Consider the following 24,672-nt stretch of genomic DNA (forward strand, 5'->3'; position numbering starts at 1 on the left):
TCAGCGGATCTCCACCTCAATCTCGGTCAGATTGGGGGAGCGGCGAGCAGGGTGTGCAACGTATGAACATGCCCAATGGGCGGCCAGGCCACTCCGCCTGCAGATCGGGCTGGTGCTGTCGTAGACTCCCACGTCGGGGTAGCCGGGGCCACCGCCTCGTTTCCGAAGACCGTTGTGACCTTTCAGAGGCTCGGCTTGTCCTCGCTATGGTGGTCGCCTTCGCCCACGCTGTCTCCGTAGATGCGGGTTGGCTGGAAGGCCACGACGCCATGACGTCCCGGGGAGCACACATTCCTTGTCTAAGGATTGAGACCGTTTGCCTGCCACGGATAAGTATCAGGCTCGACCACACCCAGGGCACTAGAAAAGGAATCAATTCTGCTTGATAGAGTATTGTTGAGCTTCAGATAAGAACATATATGATCAGGGCAGCTGTCAATCCCATATGGTTGTTGAATGCGAATGCGCGCAACATATAAGATCATCGGGACATCACCGCCGCTCATCTATAATCCACTCCCGCTCTCTTACGTGCCTATGACCAGCCATTCTTGGACGGGGGGCATCCTATCCATAGGAAGGCTAGGCCGCCGTGGCCTTATTGCGCGTTCGCGGTTCATCTCCTTGATACGCCTGCGCCTTGCGTGGCGGATTTCATCCGACAGCTCAACAAGTTCGTCGATATCACCCTACAGCAAGTCCGGTTAGTGGTCGCTTGACAAACGGAACAGCAAGGCTTACCGGTTCCAGGTATGAGAAAATGTAATAAAAGGTCCGTGTCTCTTCGAACTCATAGCCAAGCCGCTCGATGGCATCCCTGACAACCAGATCCTTAGTGATCTCCGTCCAGCGTTCATCTTGACGCTCCTTGACTATCTGCTGTTCGACCCGCCCTCGAATATCAAGCTCCTCTTCCAGAGCGCCCTTGGGAGCAACTTCGACCACGTTAAGGCCGCCGCTCATCTCAATCGCGTCGTCTTTTGAGGGTGTATGAACCACAGACCACTCATCAGTGGTCTCTCTGGAAATTCCTTCGACGATCGACCGGGGCTTCGATCGTCTCTTATGGATCTCTATTTCCTCTTCCGTCTCTTCTTCCTCCAGATCAAGCCCGCGCGGGAGATCTCGGCGCGAGCGAGTATGTGAGGCAATTAGTAACTCACTTTCATCATCTAAGGATCTCGGTTTGTGGCTGCGACGCGAAGGCGCAGGGTCCGGCTTCCATGGATTATTGAAGTCGAGGGAAGGACCACTAGTCGGCGATACAGATTCCTCTTCGTCACGAGTCTTGAAAATGATATCTTCCTCGGATTTGCGGCTCCCCCGATTCCCCTTTTTGCTGCTGTACAGGTGGTTAGCCCTAATTCGAGAAGACGCCGATTCAGCAGCCTCACCGATGGCGGACATCCAGCTCGTCGAAACTAGTTCTCGTGGAAGATATCTCGGGACTAGGCGCCCGCGGTGGACGAGCGAGATCAAATCCTGAGAGCCTCGTTAGCAAGGGAGCATGGCTAATTTTCGATAGCCCTTACCGTGATCAATATGTCGATGATGCGTGATAACATCCTGATGGATCGGTGGGGCCCGGATAGGCTCTGGAGAAGACGATGGTTCTCGCGGTGGAGGCCTGCGTTTACTCTTTCGCAGAAGGACCTCGTCGCTTTCCGCACTTTCTCTCCCGCTGTCCCGATCTCGCACTTCTCGACGGATGACAAGGTCTTCTTCTTCGTCCTCGACTCCCCGACGGCGCGATCTCGAGCGCATCCGGGAGCGAATGCGAATCTCCTCCTCGTCATCCTCCCTATCAGCAGGCCAGGAACCAGGTGGCTCCCGTGGCGGTAGTTCTCGAACGTACCTCGGCTCTGGGGGGCTACGACGTTGCCGTCGTCTCGTTTCTCGCAAACGTATTTCCTCATCATCCTCCTGTGCTCGGGGGGATGGTCGGTCCTTCCATTGCATGACTAGGTCCTCTTCAAGTTTTAGCTCTCCACGGTGCCGTGATCCCCGCGGACGCTCATGTTCTCTGTCGTCAATGATTCTTTCTTCAAATTCTGCTTCACGGCGCGATGGCTTGCGTCGGGGTCCGGACGAGGGCCGGAAATAGACTTCTTCCCGCTCATCTTCATACACTCTCTCCATCGGTCTCAAATCCCCTTCGCTGGCCCGTTCCTTATGACGAACGACCATGTCATCTTCTTCCAGCTCACGGGGTCTCCGATGTCGTCGGCTGCCATGTCTTTCTCGCTCGCCGATAAACAGCTCAGACTCCTCCTCGATTTCGCGAGCGCGAAGGCTGCCGCGTCGGCGTGCTGGGCGCATCCGAACATCTTCCCGTTCAGGTTCCGGCAGTGGCTCATCCAGCTCGTCCCTCGCCCTTCTCACCAAGGGGCCGCGGTCTCTCGGCGGGGCATAGCTCTCTTGGACAAAGTCGCGCGGCGGCCGTTCTCGAATGCGCATGCGCTCCAGGTCTTCGACTGGGGGCATTGATCTCCGGCGACGGTATTCAACATCCCCGTCAAGGTCGCGCTCCCGTCGGCGTGAACGGGGATACCGATCTCGCTCGCGTTCGACTTCGAATTCCTCCTCCTCATAGTACTCGCGCGGCGGGGCCCGGCAAGACATGGCTGCGACGGAAGGATAGATCAAGTAAACTGGTTAAGAACCCGGGTCGTTATAAGTATGCCCATTAAGCTTCAGCTGCGTGCGAGATCCTTGGGTGCTAGAGTGTTGATCAGGCGAGGAAGGCGGCTATCAAGATCGGCGGGGCAAAGACAGCTTGCGGGGCTTTCGCACGTCGTGGCCTATGGCGGCACGTCCTCAGGATTGTCAAGTTCCAAGAACCATCGACGAAAAGGATTATTAGAGGAAGGTGAGGTTCCGAGGGAAATGTGCAAGTCAAAGTAGCCGAAAGACAAAAAAGCGTCGTGGGGGCTGAGCAGCGCACGCATACGACATAAGCAAACGTCCGATGACCCCGCGACCCGCTGATGTCACACCCACGCGGCACGACAATCGCATTCTTCAACAGCGGAGGGCAACTAGCGAAGAAGGGATGATCACACCCAGCTACCATCTGATGAGACTATGGAGATCGAAGGGGGTTCGAGAAGGTTTGTTTACTCCCAGCTAGATCGGGTTACAATACGGGTTCCATCCATGTTTCCAGCGAAGGCGTTTATTCGGTCCGACCAAACAAATGCGATTTGGGCTGTCGTGGGCCAAATGACGTTGCCTTGGACCATCAAGAAACAACTGCGACGACCTACGTTTGCCCTGTGGTGATGGGTTTTCCATGGGTGCCAGAGGTATGACGACACCACGCCTCTGATTCATGCATGCGAGGGACCTATTCGGCTGAATGAATCATTCATTTTGGTCCGATGCGAGGTTGGGACAAAATCCCCATCCAAATAAGGGAGGTATCAATGGAAATGGCCGAAACCAAAGTAAATCAATTGATATCGCTGAAACCTTCAATAATGCTAGGGTATATACAACAAATTCTACGGACGCAAGCCAGGCAACAAGTTTACTGGAAAGCCAGTCGCATCTGCCCTCTCTCGGGCTTGCCCCGGCCTCCCCGGCCTCCTCTTCCACGAGTACCTGTGCCTCGAGAGCTGCTGGAGCTGTTTGTTGGACGAGATTGATGTTGCACATCCCTCGCTTCTTGTCGTTCCTGAAGTTCCAGGTCCTTTGCAAAATGCCAATCATCGTGCTCTTCGCTTTCAAGCTCGGCAATAGACCTGGAGCAGCGGCCGCAGGTGTAGTATGGCATTGCACTGCCATGCACCTCGGGTGGAGATCGTTGCGCTGCGGAAATTGGATCAGGATCTGGTTGAGGCTGAGCGCTCTCCTCATCGACAACAGGGCTATCGGTGTGAGGCGGCTGAGCGAAAAACCGCTTGATGCCATTGTCGTCTGTCTTTCTCTTCTTCTCCGGTGGCAGTTGCTCACTGGCGGCAGCATTAGGATCTCGAGGTCGTGACCCATGGCTCAAAGACTTCGCTTGATCGCCCCGGAGCAAGAACCCCTCTATCGCCTTGTTCTTGCTCACCCCCTCCTCAAAGCTGCTAACACTCAGGGACAGGTTCGAACAAGGCCAAGCCTGTCCATCCGTTATAACTTGCCGCATCAACGTCTTGGCTAGCTCAAAAAGCAGATTCTCATCAACCGCATTCGACGCAGGAATGGGAATCTGACGAGAGCGGGACTGTGCTGTCCTGTGGTGCAGAGTGATCACTCTTGGACGACGTCTGTTTTCAAGCACGCCATCTTCCACAAGACGACCATAAATATCAGCTGCAAAGATGCGCAGCCATTTCTCGGCCTGCCCCACCGAGTTGATACTGGGGCGGAAAGACTTGGCGGAGAGCATCGATTTGATCTGCGTCCGAGGGTTGACCTCCGATCGGTCGTCACCGCGAATAATCCCGTACAGCCATGATGCGGTATGGTCATCGAGCTTAGTGCGTAGCTGTTCAAGTGGGACACTGAGCAGGTCGCTCACTTGCTCGGTCCCAAACAGAGATGTTATCTGATCACCGAGCTTGCCGCCCAGCATCCGGATCTGGGTGAATTTGTAGCCGCCCAGGAAATGTTGGACGGCGCGATTTCGTACCACGGTCTGCTTGTCGGGCTTGTTGCAAGCACTGCCTAGCTTTGCGAGCATCTTGTTTCGTGCGAGACCAGCGGAGCAGGTATATTTGAGCTCATCCCAGACTGCCCTACGTACGGCTCGAACAATCTCCGCACCTACCAGCATGACCATGTCATCCCAGTCAGGATCATCTTCCTCCCTTTCGTGCAGATCAAGCTCTACCAAAAAATCTTCTGGATCCCACGGAACTGCTGTCGTGGGAGGTGGAGGTAGTCCAGCATCTCGGTTCTCGTCCTGCAAGCTTGGTCGTAGTTCCGGATATCTCTGGAGCAAGACGCTATAGACGAGGGGTGATAGATCGATGAAGACTTCGTCTATACTGGCCTTTTCCAGGCCAGCAGACAGCCCCTGGGTGAAGCAGTGAGCCTCTCCATCCGGCTCATTCGTGCACCACCGGTCCAATTCATCCTTTATCGTCTTGAGGATTTTCCTCGACTCCGCCCGGTATGGGTCGAGAGACACCTTATCAGTCTTAATATTCTTAAACGAGTCATCGCGATACGCCCATCGCCCACCCTCTCCCTCTCTGAATGTCGCAACGTGCTGCAGCACAATATTGGGACATGCTTTGCGGGCCTCGGCCGCCGTTATCATCCGGGTGATCCCAAACGGCCGCGCGGCGTAATTGACGGCGATCAGGGACTCCCACTGGCGCACAGCGAGCGGTGTATCGCGGGGCAACCCCAGGCGCACCATTTCGCATTGGGCATAGAAGGCATCGAGATCGATATGCGCAATCGCGCGGAGCGGGGTGGCCGTCGAGCCCTGGCGCAGCAGGTGGAGCTGGCGATGGGTGTAGCGGGAGCGTTTCACGGCATCGTTGGGCGACGCGTTGAGCGGGTCTTCAGACGACATGCTCGATGCTGCAGCATGGCGACGCAGGGATGATTGTCGATAGGCAGACAGGCACGTCGTGCCCCCTGTGAGCTCTCACAACGTCTACGGTTTGCGGCGCGTCCCTTGGAAGTGTGTCCCGAAGTGGTTAGCGTTGGCACGTGCCGTGTATTCACGCCGAGCCTCATATTCAAGGCTTCCAGGCGTCCACGACCGGTTTCCACGGTTGGGCGAGGAGAGGAAACCCACCGTAAACATCGGATCCAATAATTCCAGACAGGATCAAAGTATACTACGGAGCCCGCCCTTGGGGTATGCCCCCAGGTACTCGGTGGGACCAGAACTGTCTAGCTATCATCATCGAATGGCCTCATCTGCAAATTGATGCCCAGTCCAGATTGATGTTGACCGATGTGTACTATATGGACCTACCACATTATTTCTTCTTACGTGGTTCGAAGCCAAATCCCTCGTCGGATTGAAAAAGAACCAGGTTGTTTCTTTTCTTCCACCGACGCTCCTTCTTGGTGAAGATTGCTTGTGGTGAAGCGAGCCCGTTCGAGACCACACCACCTGGGCCGAGTGCATAATTTTTTTTCTTTGGCTGTACGATCTCTTCTCCATCGGGGTCAGCGTGCTGACACCGCCGATGGCTGAGTGGCGGCCTCGGGCGCGAGCGATGCCCAAAGCCACGCATTTCTGCCCAACGCCCAACCGCACCAACGCCCGCTGGTGGCAACGTCTTTTGGCCGCAGCTCTGCTGCACGTAGATTGGCTGCTGGATGCCTTCTAGCGTGAGCGGGGGGATCATCCACCTTTCCCAACCCCCCTTCAGGCGAGATTTGTCCAACCTTTGACTTGCTCACGAGCCAGTCCAACCCGAGGAGGTCCAGCACGGCCTGCTGGTCTACTGGTGGTGGTCTGGTATGATGTTGACCGCTTTCTTTCTTGCTCTCAGTTTGAGGGATCCACTAGAGTCGAACAAAGTGGGGATCGATGCCAGTCCATTCAGCCCAAAGAGCACAGACTGAGTAGCAATCCAAGCTGTGATGGGGGATCGTCTTGACCCTGGTCTCTGGTAATGTGCATCCGTGTTGGTGCTATGTACTGTAGTGTGTATCAAACATGCGACGTAATCAAACGAGGATGGACTCAAATGGTCCTTCGTGCCTGACCAGTGGAGGGGAGTCCGAGATGGAATTTGGATCGACCAAGGCGGCTACCAACAGGATCAGCCGAACAGGGCTTCAGCAGGGTCACACACGGCTTCATCTAAGCCGGATTCGATCGTGCATGCCTCTGCCTGGTAGCAAGGCAGATATTGGCTAGCACAGGCCTGCTGGGCTGCTGGGTGAGGTGGTCGGAGTGGAGAGTCGTGGCACCAGCCCAAACGAACCAGAAGAGACGGCCCAACCGCCCGTTCCTGCCCACTTTAGTTTGCCCCCTCCCTCTTCTTCTGCCTACGCCTTTCCCTCTCCTCTTCCTTTCTTCCTTCTTTCCCAACCTCATCCCATCCAGTCCACCCCCTCCTCCTTCTCCTCCTCTCCCCCCGGTCTCTCCGTGAAGAAATAAAAGAGAAAATATAAGTGGATCAGATAGTGTGGCCGCACTGGATTTCATACCCGTGGATCTGAACCTCCTCTTCCCTCGGTCCCGTGTTGCTCTTTCTCCCGGTCCGCCTCGTCAACCTCTGCTTGCTTCGTCACACAGCCTTGCAAGACTTGATTCAGTCGCTTGGCTCAAAGTGTGAACGTCCGTGGATTCTCTCGATTCTCTCGATATACCTTGGATATATATTACCGGATCAACCAGAACCCTAGGATCTCCAGGACTTTCCGGACTTGTTTTTTCCCTTCCTCGGAGGACACCATTTACTATCCTGATCAGGACTATCAGGACTTCTCCCAGGACTCTTTTACTCTACCGGCCGTTTTCCCAGGGCTGTTCTTTCGATTCCTGATTCTCCATTCCCTCAGGACTCGAAAACCAAAAGAAACCCTGCTTTTCATCTAAAGTGGTGACGGGTTCGACCTTGGATTCTGTTTTTGCCGGTCGCCCTATAGAACACTCTGTACTTTCTTCCAATATAACCCCCGGACACAAACACACCACCATCGGTCGTCATCTGTCATCTTTCCAAAGGAATTCTCAGTACTGTCCGGATTTTTTGTTTTCTGTTGGCCCGTCGGAAAACCCTGGGAACTTTAACCTGGATATTACCCTCAGGACCCCATAATGACTGGCCGTCAAAATGAATACTTCATTCCCGGGGATGGAATCAGCCGCGAAGTGATCCAAGCAGATATCTGCCGCTATCTTGGGAACGATGCGCTCGTGAGACCTGGCAACCATGGTGTCCGTCTCCTACCCTCTTACTTTTTGCTTGTTTAGCTGTCAACTCGAGCATGATGACTGACTCATCCACAGGGCCGCCAGGGATTCTTCATCCGTGCCTATCGGAATCTCACATCAGTAAGTAATGACAATCGACACAGAACCACAAATGGATTCGCAGGAAGAAAAGAAACAACCATCTGACCAGAGGACCGGATTTATATAGGAGATGATTGCTGATTTGAAGGCTGACTCCGCCCGCTGGGAAGCGGATGTCTCGCGTCGCGCTGACCTAGGCTATCCGAGAGGTAGTTACATTCAAGATGTGAACCCATCTCAAGCCCCTAACACTGTCTCAGCGAACTATGCCACTTCGGCCATCCATGAGGTTCGCCAGCAACAGGGGCCATCCCCTACCACATACAGTGCAGCTCCTGCACAGCCCTACATGGATCCCTACTCCCAAAGTCCGTACAGCGGATCCCAGAGTGCTCCTTACCCCAACCCCACTTCCTACACCTCCAGTCACTCCCCCTACGGACAAGGCCAGGCTCCGTACCCTCCACCCCAAGTCACCTATGCTGGCTCCCAGCAGGCTGTGGTGACCACGGCGGACATGCATCCTTCTTCTTACACCTACTCCGCCACTGGCCCGGCCTATGGTTACGACGGCGGTCCCCGCAATGCTCCCAGATACCCGGGACCTGGTTATGATGCCGAGTCGGACTATCCTCCCGTGACCTCGGGGATAGCGTATCCCGCTTCCACTACTGCCACGGACCCCCGGATGACAGGTTCAATGGAGCCCAGATATACCCCGGAATACGAGCGCAGTAGGCCGCAGCCAACCAGGGAAAGGGATCCGCACCGCCGGCGGTGATCTAGAAGAAGAAACATGGCAGTCTTGCACATGCATGATATGATGACTTTTTCTTGCATTTCCCCTCCTTCCATTGTGGCCCACTGGATGAATTTAATTTTTTTTCCCACTTGGACTATCATGCATCCTGGGAAATGATGATGTCGACGAAATCTCCAAAAATATTTCCTGGACAAACCTCTCCGCTTTTCCGCGTTTCCGCTTTTCCAACAACGCCGGCCGTGTCATTGTCGTCTTTCTTCCACGCAACCCTGTGAAATCCTTTTTCTTTTCTTTCCAGTCCAGGAAATTATCAGATTGGGCCGCCGGTCATACCCAGTCCCATGATCCCATGGCCCTTTCGGGAGTATATTCCCATGATCCGTCAGACATCCTCTTGCCACGAACTGGATTTTCCCTACTGGAAACTCGTATGACCATGGCTTTCTGGCATGATCTTTCCACCTCGGGAACCTTCCGCTTTTAATTTACACTGCACTATCGTGCAGCTGGCCTGTTAGGAGTAGGAGCATAGTGCGTTGAATGGGGTTTTACGAAACGAAAAAGGTGGCTTTCTTAATCTGCGCTTTTGTCCCAGCCTTAATGATATATCCGGAAACTCCCCGTCTTCGGGGTTCCATATTTTTTGGGCTTGGGCTTGATTGTTTTTGATGGTGTACAGGATTGTGTGCTTAAGCTTTTCTTTTTGGCTTTTTCTCCATCTTTTCTTTTTTTCATTTCTTTTTTTGGACTTGCAATCTCCCCAGTGGGGTGACTGGGCTTGTTTATCTCGTTTGCTTTTTCTTTCATTTTTCTTCCGCTGGCTGTTGGGAGAGACTGCTTTGATAAAGCGATGCTGATGAAACTACATGTAGATATGAGCATATACGGCGTTATTCAGTCTCCTGGTTGACGCTTGGGTTTTGATAATTGGCTCTATCATTCCAATTGAACCACATTTTGAACTATCAACTCTGCTCTGTTCAACTCTCCGAAGAGTTTAGCATTAGCCGTACTTCTCCTAGTTCAACCAGCAATATACCCAATGATCTGCAAATTCTTAAATAGGGCTATTTTCGTAAATGCTCTCGTTGGACTCCAGGCAAATTGAATCTTGTTTTCTCGCCCTTGTGCTTGGGAGGTAAGCGGCGAAATAATCGCATGACCATCTACCGCGTGAATGATGGTACCAGTATCAGAAGATAGGCGCACAAATATTAGTCATGCAAGGGCCCTGCGCCGCGCTGAATGTACTGAGTCGTAGCAGCTCAGCCAAAATGAACATGACCTCTCTTCGTCTTCCCCCTAAAAGGCAGCTCTTTTGCAAGTCTATATACTCCCCAAACCCTTCGAGTTCGGCTACGCAGGTTGAACACAGGAAAGTGACTCAGCGTCGGCTATATGATCACTCTCAAAACATAGTACATACACTGCAACGATCTCGGCACCCGACCATGCCGAGTCCGCACGCAAACAAAGATTGGTATCAAAGCGCCTCGTAACGGGTAGAAAACGATCAAGTGCAGATCGCTCTTGGTCAATTGCAAAAATTGTTCGACAATCTTGCTGATGACCCCCCAATTGTGCAGGCGGCATCGCTAAAGGTTCCATTTTCTTTCCACATCGGGTGGATCTCCCATTTCTCTCAAGACCCAAAGCAGCAGAGAACGGCCTTCTAAATTATCTTGTGGCTCAACGTTCGCTCAACTCGGTCGCCTTTTAGTCCTCGTAGCCCTTGGGGACCACGCGCGGACCCTTCGGAACTGTACGCATTGAACATCGTGGTCAGTCTCGGGAGAACAATTGCGTGTCCGGCGATCCAGTCTGAGTTTTTGGGGGGGGTGTATGCTTACTGGGGTATGTCAAGGGGATAGGCTCCGGGTCAACGTCACCAAGAGCCCGGCGGAGCGGAGGCAGAGTGAAGAGCGCGACGGGGCCCATGGAGCCAATGATCAGGGAGTAGAAGATCGCAGGCTTCTCATGGGAGGCCCAGCGGATGTATCGTAGAGGGGTCGACCAGAACTGAGGGGTAGACATGGCGATAGAGAGGGTCGGGAGTCGACGGGCGATTCGGGATGAGTTTTTCGACCGAGGGCGGTTGTGGCAAGCCAAGAGGCAGCAGACAACAAAATGCGAGCTGAGTAGAAGTAAAGAGACAGAAACCACCCGGTGGTTGATTGGTAGCAGGGTTTGACCGGCGGGGGAGGTTCAAAATCGGGAGGCCGTGGGGAAGAAGTGAAGTTCGAGGTTCGGAGATGCGCTGGGTCCAGCGAGTCTTGGCACTGTCCCATTAACACGTCGCCCTTTCTGGTGATCTATACACCTCCTGCGTACTTCCCCACTCCAACCACCTTCTCTCTCCTTTTTTACCTTCTCCCTTCTTCTCAGCCTGGCGTCCACTCCGCGGTGCGGAATTATTCCAAGATGCGGTGGTGCCTTGCGTTGTTTCTCTGCTGCTTCTTGGCTGCGGTCAACGCTTTGAGTAGCTCCGGCAGCCGCCTGTTGGTTGTCTTGGACGAGTCCACAGACAAGAGCCTTTACTCGACATTGTGGTCCGATTTGGAAGGTGATTGGCACTTTTTGACGTCCTTTGGGTCTTGTTAACTCCTCAATTAGGCCGTGGATACGATGTGTCCTTCAAGTCGCCCAAGAGCGACAAGCTGTCCCTCTTCCAGCACGGCGAAAGAGCTTACGACCACCTCCTGATTCTCCCTCCAAAATCCAAGGGTGGGCACCTTTTTCTCCGGCATTTCGAGACATCAATTGACTAAATCATACAGGACTCGGTCCCAACTTGACCCCGAAGAACATCCTGGATTTCCTGAGCAAGGACGGCAACATCGTCCTCGCCCTCTCCGGCAAGGCCTCCACCTCCAGCGCCATCAGCTCCCTCCTCCTCGAAATCGATATCCACCTCTCGAATGACCGCTCCGCCGTCGTTGTCGACCACTTCAACTACGATACTGTCTCGGCCGCCGAGAAGCATGATGTCCTCCTCCTCCAGCGGCCTGGACAGCTGCGCTCTGATGTCAAGGCCTTCTTCGATGGCGAGGGCATCCTCGCCCTGCCCCGCGTGGCTCCCCAGACCCTCAGCAGCGACAGCGCCCTCGTGGTACCTATCCTGCAAGCTCCGGCCACTGCGTACGCTTACAACCCGAAGGAGGAGATGCCCGCGGCCGAGGATATCGAGGCGACTGGTTCCCAGCTGAACGTGGTATCAGCCATGCAAGCCCGTAACTCCGCCCGCTTCACTGTCCTTGGCTCCGTCGAGGCGCTGGAGGACAAGTGGTTCTCGGCCTCGGTCAAGGCCCCCGGTGGCAAGACCACCCCCACCGTCAACCGCGAGTTCGCCAAGCAATTGACTGCCTGGACGTTCAAGGAGACTGGTGTCCTGAAGGTTGGAAAGATCGAGCACCACCTGGCCACTGATGGCGAGGTCGCCGCCGAGGATCTGAACCCCAAGATCTACCGGATCAAGAATGAGACCGTACGTGCCCCTAATGTGCAGACTCCTCCATGCCGGATAACTAATTGTCCTTTTTGACTATAGGTCTTCAGCATCGAAATTTCCGAATACGCCTATGACAAGTGGGTGCCCTTCGAGGTCCCCGGCGAGGACGAGCTGCAGCTGGAGTTTACCATGCTTTCCCCTTTCCACCGCCTGGCTCTCGAGCCTACCAGCCGCACCGAAACGAGTACCGTGTACAGCACCCAGTTTGTGACGCCGGACCAGCATGGCATCTTCTCCTTCCGCATCAACTACAAGCGTCCCTTCCTCACCAACATCGAGGAGAAGCATGAGGTGACCGTGCGCCACTTTGCGCACGACGAGTACCCGCGCAGCTGGGCTATTAGCGGCGGCTGGGTCTGGATCGCCGGTCTGTGGTCGGTGATTGGAGGTTTCCTGGCCTTTGTCATTGTCTGGCTTTACTCGGCCCCTGCCGCTGACAAGGTCAAGAAGACGCAGTAGATCTGTATTTCGATTGCATTTTCAATGATGATGTGGATTTGTTTCTTTTTTTGATTTGTTTGCTACGAATATACCCAAGTGGTGGGCTATGTGTAGAGTCGATGGCTCAAATCGTACATGTACACTACCTGGTTGAAGATTTAACAAAATCCCAGTTCACGTTTGAGAAACTTGTCCTGGGAGAATAGAAAAATCCCTTTACATTGGTATATGACACTTGGTTATTACATTAGCCGCTGTAGAAGGTTTTGTAAGCCCTTTAGCCAGACAGTATATATGTATCTACTATTGTATCTTGGATTGGGGATCGCGCCATGAATAGATAAAGAACAGAACTCCAGACCATGCCAGCATGAATCAAATCATCTTCTCCACATAGAATACATCGCAATCAAGCTCTCTGATGGGCGTAATTGCCCGCCATGCATATCTCCTTCCCGCATTGTATCTTCGGAAGCACGCAGCATGTTCCTCACAGTCCGCGAGTCTTCTCCGGGTCCATTTGCACCTCATCACCACTCAGTTCCTTGACAGATTGGTATGCCGGCCGCCCAGCGTAGAGCTGGTCTGATGAACCCGTCTTCCTCTCGTCCATTTCCTTCGCTACCGAGATAGGGTGGTTTCCGCGGAACCGCTTGCGCATATCGATCATGCCGCGCCTGCAACAGACACAATGTCATCAAGTCAGCCATGCTTGTCTTGTCTCATCTTGCGAGCCATATCCTCGCCCAATCCCTGCGGCACGGGATAATCCACTCACTTGCACTCGCTGAACCCTTTGCGCAGCAGCTGACACTTCATAGGCAACTCCTCGGCGAGCGGCGAGCTGAGGCATTCACGCGCGGAGTGCCGTTGCACCATGATGCAGTCCGACTCCTGCAGGCATTGGGCCAGCGCCTCTCCTGTTTCGGTGGCGTGCGGTCAGCGGATATGATACCGGTGGCCGCGGGCACAACGTGGGTAGTACAGGGTCCATTGCCAGACCGGGACCCTGGGCTGTCAACTTACTGATATCCTGGCACGAGCTGGGCATGGTGGTCTCGTGAGTCCAAATGTCTAGAGAGCCAGCGCGAATGCACTCGGCAGACTGGCGCTCCGGCAAATTTGGGGGATCATTCGACGCCGCGCTGATTGGATGACCCCGGATGAGGTAAGCACCGCTTTCACATGGACATGACGTCGCAGGAGTAAGTCCGCTTGCTGCTTTCTCTTCTCTACACAAAGCCGTCAAGTGTGTCGCTTCACATTATGGCGCGTGTGCCCCTAATTGGGAGGCTGTTCTGGTATGGCTTTCTACTCTAACATCTGGTACCTGCCACCTCGTGGCGAACTGACGTGACTTTCAGGTTCGAGTACCTGGCGCTTTTCGCGTCCCTGGTGCTTGTTCTGCTCGAGACGATTATTCATCTGATTACTTTCTGTCTTCGTGAGTGGAGTGCTCGTAATGTCATGCAGAGGAGGAGTTGCTGACCTGCATCCAGCAACGCCAATTATTCGTTTCTGCTATGGCCAATCCAAGTCGCTGTTCAACAGGTTTATCTCCACCGAGGTACGCGATAAGCGGACTAAGGAGGAGATTTTTGCAGCTTCTGTAGCAGAAGCTTCCGACTTTACTGAGATGTGCTCCCTCTTCGGGTATGAAGCGGAGGAGCACATTGTCCAAACTGGAGATGGGTACCTCCTGGGACTGCACCGATTGGCATACCGGAAAGGTGAAGAGGGTAGGCGAGTCAACCAGGGCGTTGGTGGAATCTGCAAAAAAGTAGTCTACCTCCACCATGGCCTTCTCATGTCCAGTGAGGTGTGGGTTGCCCTGACAGACGAGCAGCGGTGTCTGCCATTCCAATTGGTTGAGAAGGGCTACGATGTGTGGCTGGGTAACAATCGGGGTAACAAATATGCGAAGAAATCCGTGAAGTTCTCGCCAGGCTCCAATGAGTTCTGGGACTTCTCGATTGATCAATTTGCGTTCCATGATATCCCCAACAGCATTCAGTACATTCTCGAAGTGACCGGCCAACCGTCACTCTCATATATCGGGTTCTCGCAAGGTACAGCCCAAGCATTTGCTACTCTCTCGATTCATCCTCTGTTGAACCAGAAGATTGATGTCTTTGTGGCACTTGCTCCGGCGATGGCTCCGTCTGGGCTACGCAACCGCATTGTCGACTCCCTCATGAAGGCATCGCCCGATTTCTTGTTCCTCTTGTTCGGCCGGCGCAGCATCCTCTCATCGACCACCATGTGGCAAACAATCCTGTACCCGCCAATCTATGTGCGCATCATTGACATGGCCCTCTCCGCCCTTTTCAACTGGAAATGTCGCAACATCACACGCACACAGAAGCTGGCCGCCTATATGCACCTCTACTCGTTTACCAGCACGAAGTCCGTCGTGCATTGGTTTCAGATCATCCGCAATAAAAGCTTCCAGTTCTTTGACGACGAAATCCATGCCCCCTTCAGTGTCGTCGCAAGCGAGCGTTTCTACAAGCCGGTCAAATACCCGACCCGCAACATCAAGACCCCCATCGTGCTCTTGTATGGTGGCAGTGACAGCCTCGTCGATATTAAAGTCATGCTTCAAGGCCTGCCGCGCGACACCGTCGCGAAGGCAATTCCCAATTATGAGCACCTCGACTTCTTGTGGGCTTCAGATGTCGACCGCCAGGTGTTTGGTCATGTCTTCGCTGCACTTGAAACCCACGGTCGAAGTGCCGTGGTTCCCTTGGAAGTGACTCCCTTTGATACCCGCCATGAAGGCCACGTCCTTGTCGATGGACATGCCTCCAATACTTCGGCATTGCGAATCCGCTACAAGGACCCGGCTTTTGCTGGAACCTCGTAGACTGGGATTTTGTTGATTGACTTTGTTCTGCTGCGTTCCTCACTTTATGTTCATCATCGACCTCGTTCCAAATACCCCCCTGTACATTAGATGCGCTTACTTATTCTCTAATCATCCCTGGTCCAAAGCATAGAATTGCAAATACACGAATGCATTTCAGTTGAAAGAGCAATTTCATACATCCTCCCACCAAGCCTAGCATACCACATTCTTCATGAGATACTTTCACATCAGGCGGTGGATAATCAGTCACTTGCAGGGGCTGTCCGCAATGCTGTGTCTTATGCGTATGCTGCCTGAGACGTCGCGAGTAGGGCTGCTATCGTCACCACTCCGAAGCGGAAAGAAGCCCTAGCCCATGGGATAGGCAACTGCGACCAACTTAGCCAAGTCACCAACAATGAATAAACTTTTCAAGGTCACATCCAGTGTATCTGGTCTGCAACCAGCAATTGAGATCGAAGGATTGGAAGACAGGCTACGGTGTGGGTGAGGCTCCAATAAGGCTACCTATTCAGCGACAGCATTCCGACTCTCCTTGGACGGAGAGATCAAAGGTCGAAGTAACGGGTTTTGATTGGATGCTCCTGTGACACCATCGCTCCTCTAGATGGTTCCTAGATGGTTCCATGGCTCAATTTTTATAGCCTAGTCGTTTGATGATAGTAGACTTAGTTTACATGTATGATAATGCTGAATCTAAGACCCTTACCTCTCACTTTACAAAGAAAACTAATAGTCAAGACTATTGATTATCTATGAGAATCGACTAATAAGTAAGATTAAAGTAAGAGGTATAAATAATTCAGGGGCCGCCCTCCACAACTGACCTACCACGTATAGTTAGTGATATATCTGATCTAGATTTGGTGCTTAGCTTGCTGCCATGGTTAGTCAACTTTCGGTGGCGGCCTGCTGAGGAGCACATATAAGCATCATTCCTCGGTCATGAACCTCCCCGAACTCTTTTTCTTGCGTTTTCATCACCTCGAACTTAACCATCTCATCACATCATTCCCCTTCTGTGGCATCAGGCAAAGTGCTCCAGGGCATGCTGACATCCATCCGAGGATGTCCGCCAAGAACATGTCGTTGAGCTCTGACAAACAATTCGAGCCAGTGAAAGAATATGCAGACCCGCCGGAATACCACAACCCCAGGTACAAGAGGCCGTACTACGGTATTCAATATGGTGGGCAAGTCTACCATCGCGACTTATTTGTGGACATTATCGCCGCTGAGCATGCTCTCCGAGCAACTGTCCAACGAGTGGAAACGCTAAAGAAAAGAACCCACGCTCTCCAGAAAGTAGCAAGCTTCGAGGTCGACAGGAGTCAGCTGTCCCTTTTGGAAGACGAATTAGAAATGCTTCAAAAGCAATGCAGAACGAAGGAGCATGCACGCTATGAAGCCGAGTCAATGTTGCCCGAGCTGCCTTTGAAACAAATGTACGACTCGTTGAGACAAAGTCCAACGTGGTACATGCGAAAAGAGCTCATTCAAGACTGCCGAGATCATGGGGGCTGTTGTAGTCGGGAGTGTGGATGCTGTGGCCAGCACCATCTGGAGTCAGAAGGGAAGAAGGGCATTGGGCACTGTACAGAGGAGTGCCTCTGTTGTTTCACATACCGCGGGGTTGAGCTTTCAAAGGCAGAGAAAGACGCGGTTGAAGAACGGCTCCGTAGCAGACTCGAGAGTCAAAACCCGGCTTGCTTGCTGAGAATGATGGAGGCTTTTTTAGTGAACCCTGGTATTGTTATGGAGCCTGTCTTGAAGTATGAGCCTGTTACAAAATCGCAACCGTCGCGCTGGGCTCGACTGCGTGAACGAATCTGGTCGCATTGAACTGGTAGGAACCGGTCCGAGATGCTATACTTTGCGCACTAGTGAGGTCGAAGTACCTCCTTTGGTCTAATTCGATTTGTCTTCAACCCAATCTTCCCTAAAATGCGCCGAACCCAATAGTATCCTAGCCTCGCTCGTCGATTTTCTCTGCAAGGTGACAAAAGACGAGATAATTTCTATATGATTCAATATGAGCGGCGACCTAGGAGTAGATTGGGACACTATGGTTGGCTGGAGGGAATTGTGCCCAAGTGGAATGGCCCACTACTCGCTGATAGTTCAGATGCCTCCGCAATGGACAAGTAGATGATAAACACAGAGATGCTTTATTCATTGGGAGTCGCTCAGCCGACAATTCGCAGAACTGAGGGTGTCTGGGTGGTATAACAGTTCGCCGGGCTGGGTTCTAGTTGCATGCCTACGAGGCTTCTTATGGTTGCTTGGTTTCTACGTAATAACAGAGTTAGTTTATGGTGATGCAGGGTGGCATCCATGTATGATTTATAGGCTTCAGTACAGCCTTCACACTTTAGGCACGGGGGTACGCCTTCGGTTACCGTATTCAGCTGCATGAATCTCTCTATAGATGATATCTCAACTACATCCGCCTGGGCCATCTCCTCAGGTCATATACGCGCCGCCAGACACATGGAACGTCTGGCCAGTCAACCACTGCGAGTCTCGGCTGGCAATCAGAGCAGCCACGCCCGCAACATCTTCTGGGAGTCCGACACGACCCAATGGCGACCATTTAGAAAGCAGTTCTTCGATCTGCTGAGCGGTCATGTTCTCCCCGCCGGGGATATACTCGGTCGCATTATGATCGTACATATCCGTCTTGACGCCTCCTGCTGCAAGGACATTGACAGTAATGTTGCGCGGCCCAAAGTCTACGGCGAGACACTTGGCCATTCCCAGAATGGCAGCCTTGGACGCCGCATACACGGCGTGTCGAGGGACACCCTGGATAAATCGCCAATGAATGAGATGACAGAGAGGGACTTCGCCGGGTACGATGTACTCACCTTCACCGCGGAGATGGACGAAGTCAGCATGACCCGTCCGTAGTCCTCCATGTATTTGTACGCCTGCTGCGCCACAAAGTACTGGCCCTTGACATTGACCGCAAAAATACGGTCGATATCGGCTCCAGTGTCTTCGTCCAGTCTACCAAAATGCTCAATCCCCGAGTTGCTCACTGCAATGTCGAGGCGGCCGAATTCACGCACGACGTCCTGGAACATCGCACCGACGTCGGTCTCGTTGGAGATATCGGCCTTCACGGTCATGGCGCGGACTCCGTGGGCGCGAATCGCCTCCGCCACAGATTCCGCTGCAGTCGCTGAGGAGATATAGTTGATGGCCACGTCTGCTCCCCGCTGGGCAAACTTCAGAGCGATCGCGGCGCCGATCCCGCGGCTGCCTCCAGTCACTAGGAGATTATATTGATCAGCTATGAATCTGGTTTGATTGGATAGAGACCCTACCAAGCGCAACTTTGCCCGTCAGTTCTTTGTTCTCGGCCATGTCTGTGGTGGATGTGTGTGCACATGGAGGGGGATTGCAGGGACGGCACCGTTCTTATGGCTGCGAGGTTCCTACCCCTCGCTGTACGAACAAAACTATCGGTGAGAGGGGCCTGCAGCTCGCTCTCTTTTGCCTGTCATTCAAGTCGCTCTCGGCTGCATGAACGCCCCGCTCCATGGGAACCCCTCCCTTTCGAGGGTTGCGACGTATAGCGTAGATAATGCCGACCCTACATTCGTCACAACGCAGGTAGTAGTTAGATACCGCTGTTTGGGGGGGCTGAGGCTGCCTTCTGGCTGGTCGAGCTATCGTTTGCTGGATATGCAGTTCAATGGGGTTCATAAGCGTGCTCCGCTTTACGAAGACGTGGAGGCGTATCAGCTTAGCATCAATGTGAAGAAATGAATATGCTAATTGGGCCGGTTCGAATGCGGTCCTTAACTTCAAAACGTACATATTTAAAAAATGATACTAGGGTTTGCCTTCGGCCCTCATCTAGCGATCATCCCCACGGCCAGAAAGACAGAACCCCCGGAAATAGATCGCTCATCAAAAAGAAAAGCAAGACACAGCGCCCATCGTCGAGCATCCGTGCCCGAAGCCCCTAACCAACCCCAAAGGAAATCACAGTGGAACGCCCTTCCCGCAGCACCTCACAGGACCGCAGCGGAAGTAAACTCAAACTTTCAGGTTACAGGTAGCAGAATCGCAGAAACACAGACATGTGGGGCGTCAAAATAAATCAAAATTCAGGATGAAAAAGGTGTGGCGGCCTTGTAACCTCAGTCTTCGTCAGCATCCTCCCCGTTCGCCGTGCTGTTGGCGCTTTCAGCATTGGGATTGTTGAACGTAAGCTTCAGCTTCGGCTGTCCAGGAGTGCCGGTAGTTTGAGGAGTAGCGGTACCAGAGGCGAGGCCTGTTGACAGTCCGTCACCAACGGAGTCCGAACTATCGAAGTTCGCAAACTGGGGGTGAGCATCGGTCAGCTTCTTCAGTTCGCTCAAGCATTTAGCCTATTCGCATGTTAGTTAATGTTTCCAAAAAGAAAAGAAAGAAGTGGGCTAAGGAGAGAGAAAACATACCTCGATGTCATTGGCATCTTGGAACAGCATGCTTCCATCCTCATTGAATGTCCGAGCATTTTGGCAAAGGAGGTGAATGTCCTCCCGGAATTCCTTCAAGCCCTGATAATCGTCGCGCTTGATTTTCCTCTCGATCATATCCACTGCAATGGGATTCTGAATGATTTTGTAATAATCAGGGTACTGTGATCGTGGAGGAGGCTTCATGAACGGCTCAATGATCGAACGGAGCACCGTCCCGCCTTCCTCGCCATCAGAGTCGTCAAGCTCGACCTCTTCGGTCATATCTTTCAAAGACTGGATCACACTGGTCAGGATATTGTTCAAGATGGACCGGTCCGAGCTGCTGAGGGTGTCCGGGATCTTAGGCTGGCGACCTCGCTTGCGCTTGGGCTGTGGGGTCTCCTCTGCAACTTCCTCAGCCTTCCGCTTGGGGGGAGGAGGGGCACGACGGCGCTTCCGTGGAGGTGTCTCGTCATTTTCCACAATAGGTTCGGGCGAAGATTCGACAACACCTTGTGCCTTCAGCTTCCTCTTCTCTTTTCTGACCTTGCGATCTTCCCGTTCTTGCAAGTACTGCTCAACCACATCATCGATTGAAGCACCGGTTTCCTCGCATTCAGCCACGAGCTTGGTCCACTCCTCCAGAGGGATATCATCATCATATCGCTTGACCTTCCGCTCACGAGCACCACGGCCGTAAACCTCAGTCACAGGTTCCTCGCTAATCGGAGCGTCTTCTTGCACGTAAATATCGGGAAGCTCTGCATCACACATCAACCGAGGATAACGACGGCCAGGACCATATTCCTCAGTCGCCTCGCGATCCTTGTCCATCTGTTGGAATAGGCGAAGCTCGTCTTCGGAACGAGCCATAATTTCATTGAGATCGTCGTCTTCCATCTCCTCCTGGTCACCGAGCTGTTCGGTATCTTCCGTAGACTCCAGAAGGTTGCGGAGGAATTTGTCTCGCTCCTCGTTGGTGGACTTGTTGTCGAACTTTCCAGCCTGAATAACCTTGCCGTCCATATCAAGCTTGAACTGCGCACGTTCCAAGATCTTCTCCTCAACGGAGTTGGAACTAATGAGTCGCAAGATGCGAACCTCGTTCTTCTGGCCAATACGATGGGCACGATCCTGGGCTTGCAAATCCTGGTGAGGATTCCAATCCGAATCGTAGATAATGACGGTATCGGCGGTCTGCAAGTTGAGACCCAAGCCACCAGCGCGGGTGGAAAGCAAGAAGCAGAAGTAATCGGAACCAGGGTCATTGAAAAGCTTCAGAAGCTCGGAGCGGTCATCCGACTTCGTGGAACCATCCAGGCGGAGATACTTGAGGCCACGCATGCGAAGGAAATCTTCCATGATGTTCATAATCTGGGTCATTTGGAAGAACATCAAAACTCGATGGCCCGTGGCCCGGAACTTGGGCAAAACTCGATCAAGCAACTCGAACTTTCCGCACGTTCGCCAAAGAAGATCGTTTGTCATGCGGCTAGGGTTCATTTGGTCCTCAACGGGCTCAAAAACGAAAGGGTGGTTGCAAAGCTTCCGCAGCTGCATAAGCATGTTGCTGAGACCGCGCACATTAGTCTTGCCACCTTTGCCATCGCTGACGGCCATCTTGTTATGTGTGACCAGCTGCTTGTACAGTCGGGTCTGCAAGGCAGAAAAGCGGCATTTCACGACCCGTTCTTGCTTGTCGGGCAGATCCTTCTCGACATCCTTCTTCAGACGACGAAGCAGGAATGGTCGAAGAACCTTATGCAGACGACGAATAACGAGCAACTGCTCTTCTTCGCTCAGATCCATGCGATCCTGACCACCAGTGTTGGCGAATGGCGTGTTGAACCACTCATCGAACGACTTGACGGATTTGAAAATGTTCGGCAGGACAAAGTTGAGGAGCGCCCACAACTCAGGCAGGTTGTTCTGCAGCGGAGTACCAGTCAAAATCAAACGATAACGCGTGTGGTAATATGTCGACAGGGTGCTGCTCAACTTAGAGCTCGCGTTCTTCATCCGATGACCTTCATCCACAATCATGTGGGCCCATTTAATCTTGCTGAGAATGGGTCGATCCTTGATGATGTACTCGTAAGTTGTCAGGAGCACCTGGAAAGAGCCCCAGCGAATTTGCTGTTGCTGCTGCTTGCGAGCATTGGGGGGACCCTTGTAAACAACCTTGTTGACCGACGGCGCCCATTTCTCAAACTCCAAGTTCCAGTTAGTCAGCGTACTAAGAGGCACAATGACCAGGAACGGTCCGTTGTTCCTCTTCTTTTCGATGATGTGAGTGATCAAACTGATGGTCTGGATGGTCTTTCCGAGGCCCATCTCGTCTGCCAAAATACCGTTCAAGTTGTTGTTATATAGCGAGATCATCCACTGCAGACCCTTCAATTGGTATTCCTTCAGGGTACCACCAACCAGAATTCCCGGTTGCTCTGTGACCGTCTCTTGGATACGATGGGCCACAGCATAGTAGTCGACTTTCTTCTTTCCAGAAGATCCGTCATCTTCGTTATCGCTGTCCGCGATCTCTTCGTCCTCATCTTCATAGTCTTCGTGGTCGCCGTAACGCTCTGCTTGGTTCCGCTGTTGCTGTCTAACGGAAGAGGCAAGCTCTTGCAAGAATTTATCAGTCTGTTTGAGCAAGTGCGAAATACGCGAATCCTTGGCCTGTCCCAAGAGCTTCAAGTAGGTCTCCTCATCGTTGGCCTTCAGGGCCTGCAGACGCTGTTTAGCAGTGCGCTCCACACGCTTCTGCTCCTCGCGCTCCATATGCTGGTGATGCTGGAGCATCATGCGACCAAGCTTCGTCGAACGAGAGCGGCTCTGGACGGAGGCATTGACAAGTTCGGCGCCGTGATTGAGGATTGCTTGGAGCTGATCATACTGCTTCTTCTTCTCCCGTGTCTCGCGAGCATCACGCTGTTGCTTCTCGAGCTTCTCAGTGATTCGTGCCTCGCGTAAGGACGGCCGCTTCATGCGACGATGACTGGCACGATTCGTCTGGTTTGTCTCGCTAGCGTCGAAGCCTGTCCGACGAATCTTCTCGCGAAGAGCCTGCTGCTTCGACCGGAGAGCCAGTGACTTAAGCTCAATCAAAGCCTTGAGCTTCAAGGAGTCGTCGCCGGTGGGTGCATCGCTCTTGCTGGTGTCCCAAACACCAATGTTGGCCGAAAGATGTTCAAGCTCCTTCATGCGAGCGGACATGCGATTGTAGACGACAGCTTCACGGTTCTCCCGAACCTGGCGCCAGTCAATACCACCGGCCTCGAAAGCCGGAATGCGTGGCCGATCGATGCGGTGTTTATGCCGCCCATAATTGATGACCTTGTGAAGCACATCTTCAGGAATCTGGAAGCTGCTGTACCATTCCTTGTCAGAAAGGACACCATCATGGGCATCTGCGGTCGGTCCCGCCGTGCTTTTGTCAGCAATGTCAATGGCTTTCTCTGCCGATGTGACCTTTTCTGTGATGGTGGGTGTCTGTGCTTTCTTGGACAGGAAAAGCTGCTGGTGAAGAGCCGTTGGGATAGGCTGGTTCTTGGAAAGAGTTTTGAATGCCATTATTTGATTCCGAAGAGTGGCCAGCTGCTCTGGCGAAAAGCTTCCACTGCCGACCGTTGGAGCCTTCCGGGTCGCGTTTTGAAACTGAGCACCAGACTGTGTGTCGGGGGTAGCCCCAGCCGCAGAAGAGGTTGAAGTATTCCGAGCTAAGTCGAAAGATTGTTAGAATCAGTGTGTCAGTAATTGACAAGATTATCAAGAGACTTACCGTGTGCCCCGTTGATGGCAGCGTCAGGGACAGCGCCATTCAGGTTCAGATTCACAGGATGGGCCTGCTGCTGGGCTTGTTGTTGGGCCTGCTGCTGGCGCTGCTTCTGCTTCATCAATTGCTGGCGCTGGATAGTGGCGAGGAGTTGGTGGGCCTTGATATACTCAGGGTCACTCTGGCTGACGCCTTGCTCCTGCATCTGCTTGAATTTCTGCGGCGACGTCAGATGGAACATCCAATCTAGGTATATGCAAGCGACAACAGGAAGGCAAAACCATTGAGGGGTGGATGGGGCATCGGAGAGACGGTCAGATACACACCTGCAGAACTTCCTGGACGTGCTGATGAGTTAAGTTCGCCGGCAGGGCGTAATTGCCAGGCGCAACGTTGGGCGCCGACTGCAAGGAAGCCATGGCGATGCGCGTGTCTCCTCAATTCATAAGTGGCCCAGGGGCGCGATGTGTGTTCAATGCGACGACGAAGGAAGCGGATATAGACTGAATGTCACGGGCTCCACTTTGTTACCACGCCAGGTCGCGCCCGGAAAGCGAAGGGGGGATTGGGAAGCGCGATCGAGGGAAGAAGCGCGACAGGGGGGTCCGAGGATGGAACAGGGCAGGCGAAAGGGTTTGTCGAGGCTCTTGGCGATGAGCAGGGAGATGTTTGGGCCCGTGGTCAGAGCTCGGGGGATGCGATCGATGAATGGGGATTATGGGGGGCGGGTACTCCCAGTAACGAAAGGGGAGTCAAAGAAAGCGAAGTAAAATGGTGGCAGCGCGACAGCCGGGAAGGGGAGCGCAAAATGCGACGTCGCGCTGGGGAGGGCGCGTGGCAGGAGTGGATGGATGGAAATGGAGATGGAGGGGACCGAGTTGCGCGACTCGCTCGGGGAAAGCTGGTGCTCGCTGAGTAGGCGACTAACAACAGGGAGG

General features: G+C 53.2%; 9 protein-coding genes across 9 annotated transcripts; 3 read left to right on the forward strand and 6 right to left on the reverse strand.

Annotated features, from left to right (window-relative positions):
• Positions 1-527: 527 nt before the first annotated feature.
• On the reverse strand, positions 528-2,622 carry N7482_002804 (uncharacterized protein; the record flags this gene model as incomplete). Its single annotated transcript, XM_056684929.1, has 4 exons — positions 528-689; positions 742-1,342; positions 1,395-1,482; positions 1,533-2,622. The coding sequence occupies 4 exons, from the start codon at positions 2,620-2,622 to the stop codon at positions 528-530; spliced, it is 1,941 nt and encodes a 646-aa protein (XP_056548535.1).
• A 907-nt stretch (positions 2,623-3,529) lies between these two features.
• N7482_002805 (DNA-directed DNA polymerase eta) lies at positions 3,530-5,512 on the reverse strand (the record flags this gene model as incomplete). The annotated part of the gene is made up of 1 exon (XM_056684930.1): positions 3,530-5,512. The coding sequence occupies one exon, from the start codon at positions 5,510-5,512 to the stop codon at positions 3,530-3,532; it is 1,983 nt and encodes a 660-aa protein (XP_056548536.1).
• A 2,214-nt stretch (positions 5,513-7,726) lies between these two features.
• N7482_002806 (putative transcription factor RfeG) lies at positions 7,727-8,705 on the forward strand (the record flags this gene model as incomplete). Its single annotated transcript, XM_056684931.1, has 3 exons — positions 7,727-7,846; positions 7,919-7,963; positions 8,052-8,705. The coding sequence occupies 3 exons, from the start codon at positions 7,727-7,729 to the stop codon at positions 8,703-8,705; spliced, it is 819 nt and encodes a 272-aa protein (XP_056548537.1).
• Positions 8,706-10,403: 1,698 nt separating this feature from the next.
• Positions 10,404-10,721, reverse strand: N7482_002807 (NADH:ubiquinone oxidoreductase subunit NDUFA3; the record flags this gene model as incomplete). Its single annotated transcript, XM_056684932.1, has 2 exons — positions 10,404-10,447; positions 10,538-10,721. 2 exons carry the CDS (start codon positions 10,719-10,721, stop codon positions 10,404-10,406), a joined length of 228 nt encoding a protein of 75 aa, XP_056548538.1.
• A 387-nt stretch (positions 10,722-11,108) lies between these two features.
• Positions 11,109-12,654, forward strand: N7482_002808 (dolichyl-diphosphooligosaccharide-protein glycotransferase; the record flags this gene model as incomplete). Its single annotated transcript, XM_056684933.1, has 4 exons — positions 11,109-11,250; positions 11,301-11,411; positions 11,465-12,171; positions 12,235-12,654. The coding sequence occupies 4 exons, from the start codon at positions 11,109-11,111 to the stop codon at positions 12,652-12,654; spliced, it is 1,380 nt and encodes a 459-aa protein (XP_056548539.1).
• Positions 12,655-13,126: 472 nt separating this feature from the next.
• Positions 13,127-13,687, reverse strand: N7482_002809 (PET191 family protein; the record flags this gene model as incomplete). The annotated part of the gene is made up of 3 exons (XM_056684934.1): positions 13,127-13,313; positions 13,415-13,556; positions 13,663-13,687. The coding sequence occupies 3 exons, from the start codon at positions 13,685-13,687 to the stop codon at positions 13,127-13,129; spliced, it is 354 nt and encodes a 117-aa protein (XP_056548540.1).
• A 215-nt stretch (positions 13,688-13,902) lies between these two features.
• On the forward strand, positions 13,903-15,502 carry N7482_002810 (sterol esterase; the record flags this gene model as incomplete). The annotated part of the gene is made up of 3 exons (XM_056684935.1): positions 13,903-13,937; positions 14,001-14,080; positions 14,136-15,502. The coding sequence occupies 3 exons, from the start codon at positions 13,903-13,905 to the stop codon at positions 15,500-15,502; spliced, it is 1,482 nt and encodes a 493-aa protein (XP_056548541.1).
• Positions 15,503-17,968: 2,466 nt separating this feature from the next.
• N7482_002811 (uncharacterized protein) lies at positions 17,969-18,874 on the reverse strand (the record flags this gene model as incomplete). The annotated part of the gene is made up of 3 exons (XM_056684936.1): positions 17,969-18,310; positions 18,373-18,779; positions 18,835-18,874. 3 exons carry the CDS (start codon positions 18,872-18,874, stop codon positions 17,969-17,971), a joined length of 789 nt encoding a protein of 262 aa, XP_056548542.1.
• A 782-nt stretch (positions 18,875-19,656) lies between these two features.
• Positions 19,657-24,153, reverse strand: N7482_002812 (putative RSC complex subunit (Sth1); the record flags this gene model as incomplete). Its single annotated transcript, XM_056684937.1, has 4 exons — positions 19,657-19,887; positions 19,957-23,678; positions 23,741-23,951; positions 24,061-24,153. 4 exons carry the CDS (start codon positions 24,151-24,153, stop codon positions 19,657-19,659), a joined length of 4,257 nt encoding a protein of 1,418 aa, XP_056548543.1.
• Positions 24,154-24,672: the final 519 nt, after the last annotated feature.

Source organism: Penicillium canariense (assembly GCF_028826845.1).
Source record: "Penicillium canariense strain IBT 26290 chromosome Unknown utg000001l_segment0_segment0, whole genome shotgun sequence".
In the NCBI taxonomy this organism is placed as follows: Eukaryota; Fungi; Ascomycota; class Eurotiomycetes; order Eurotiales; family Aspergillaceae; genus Penicillium; species Penicillium canariense.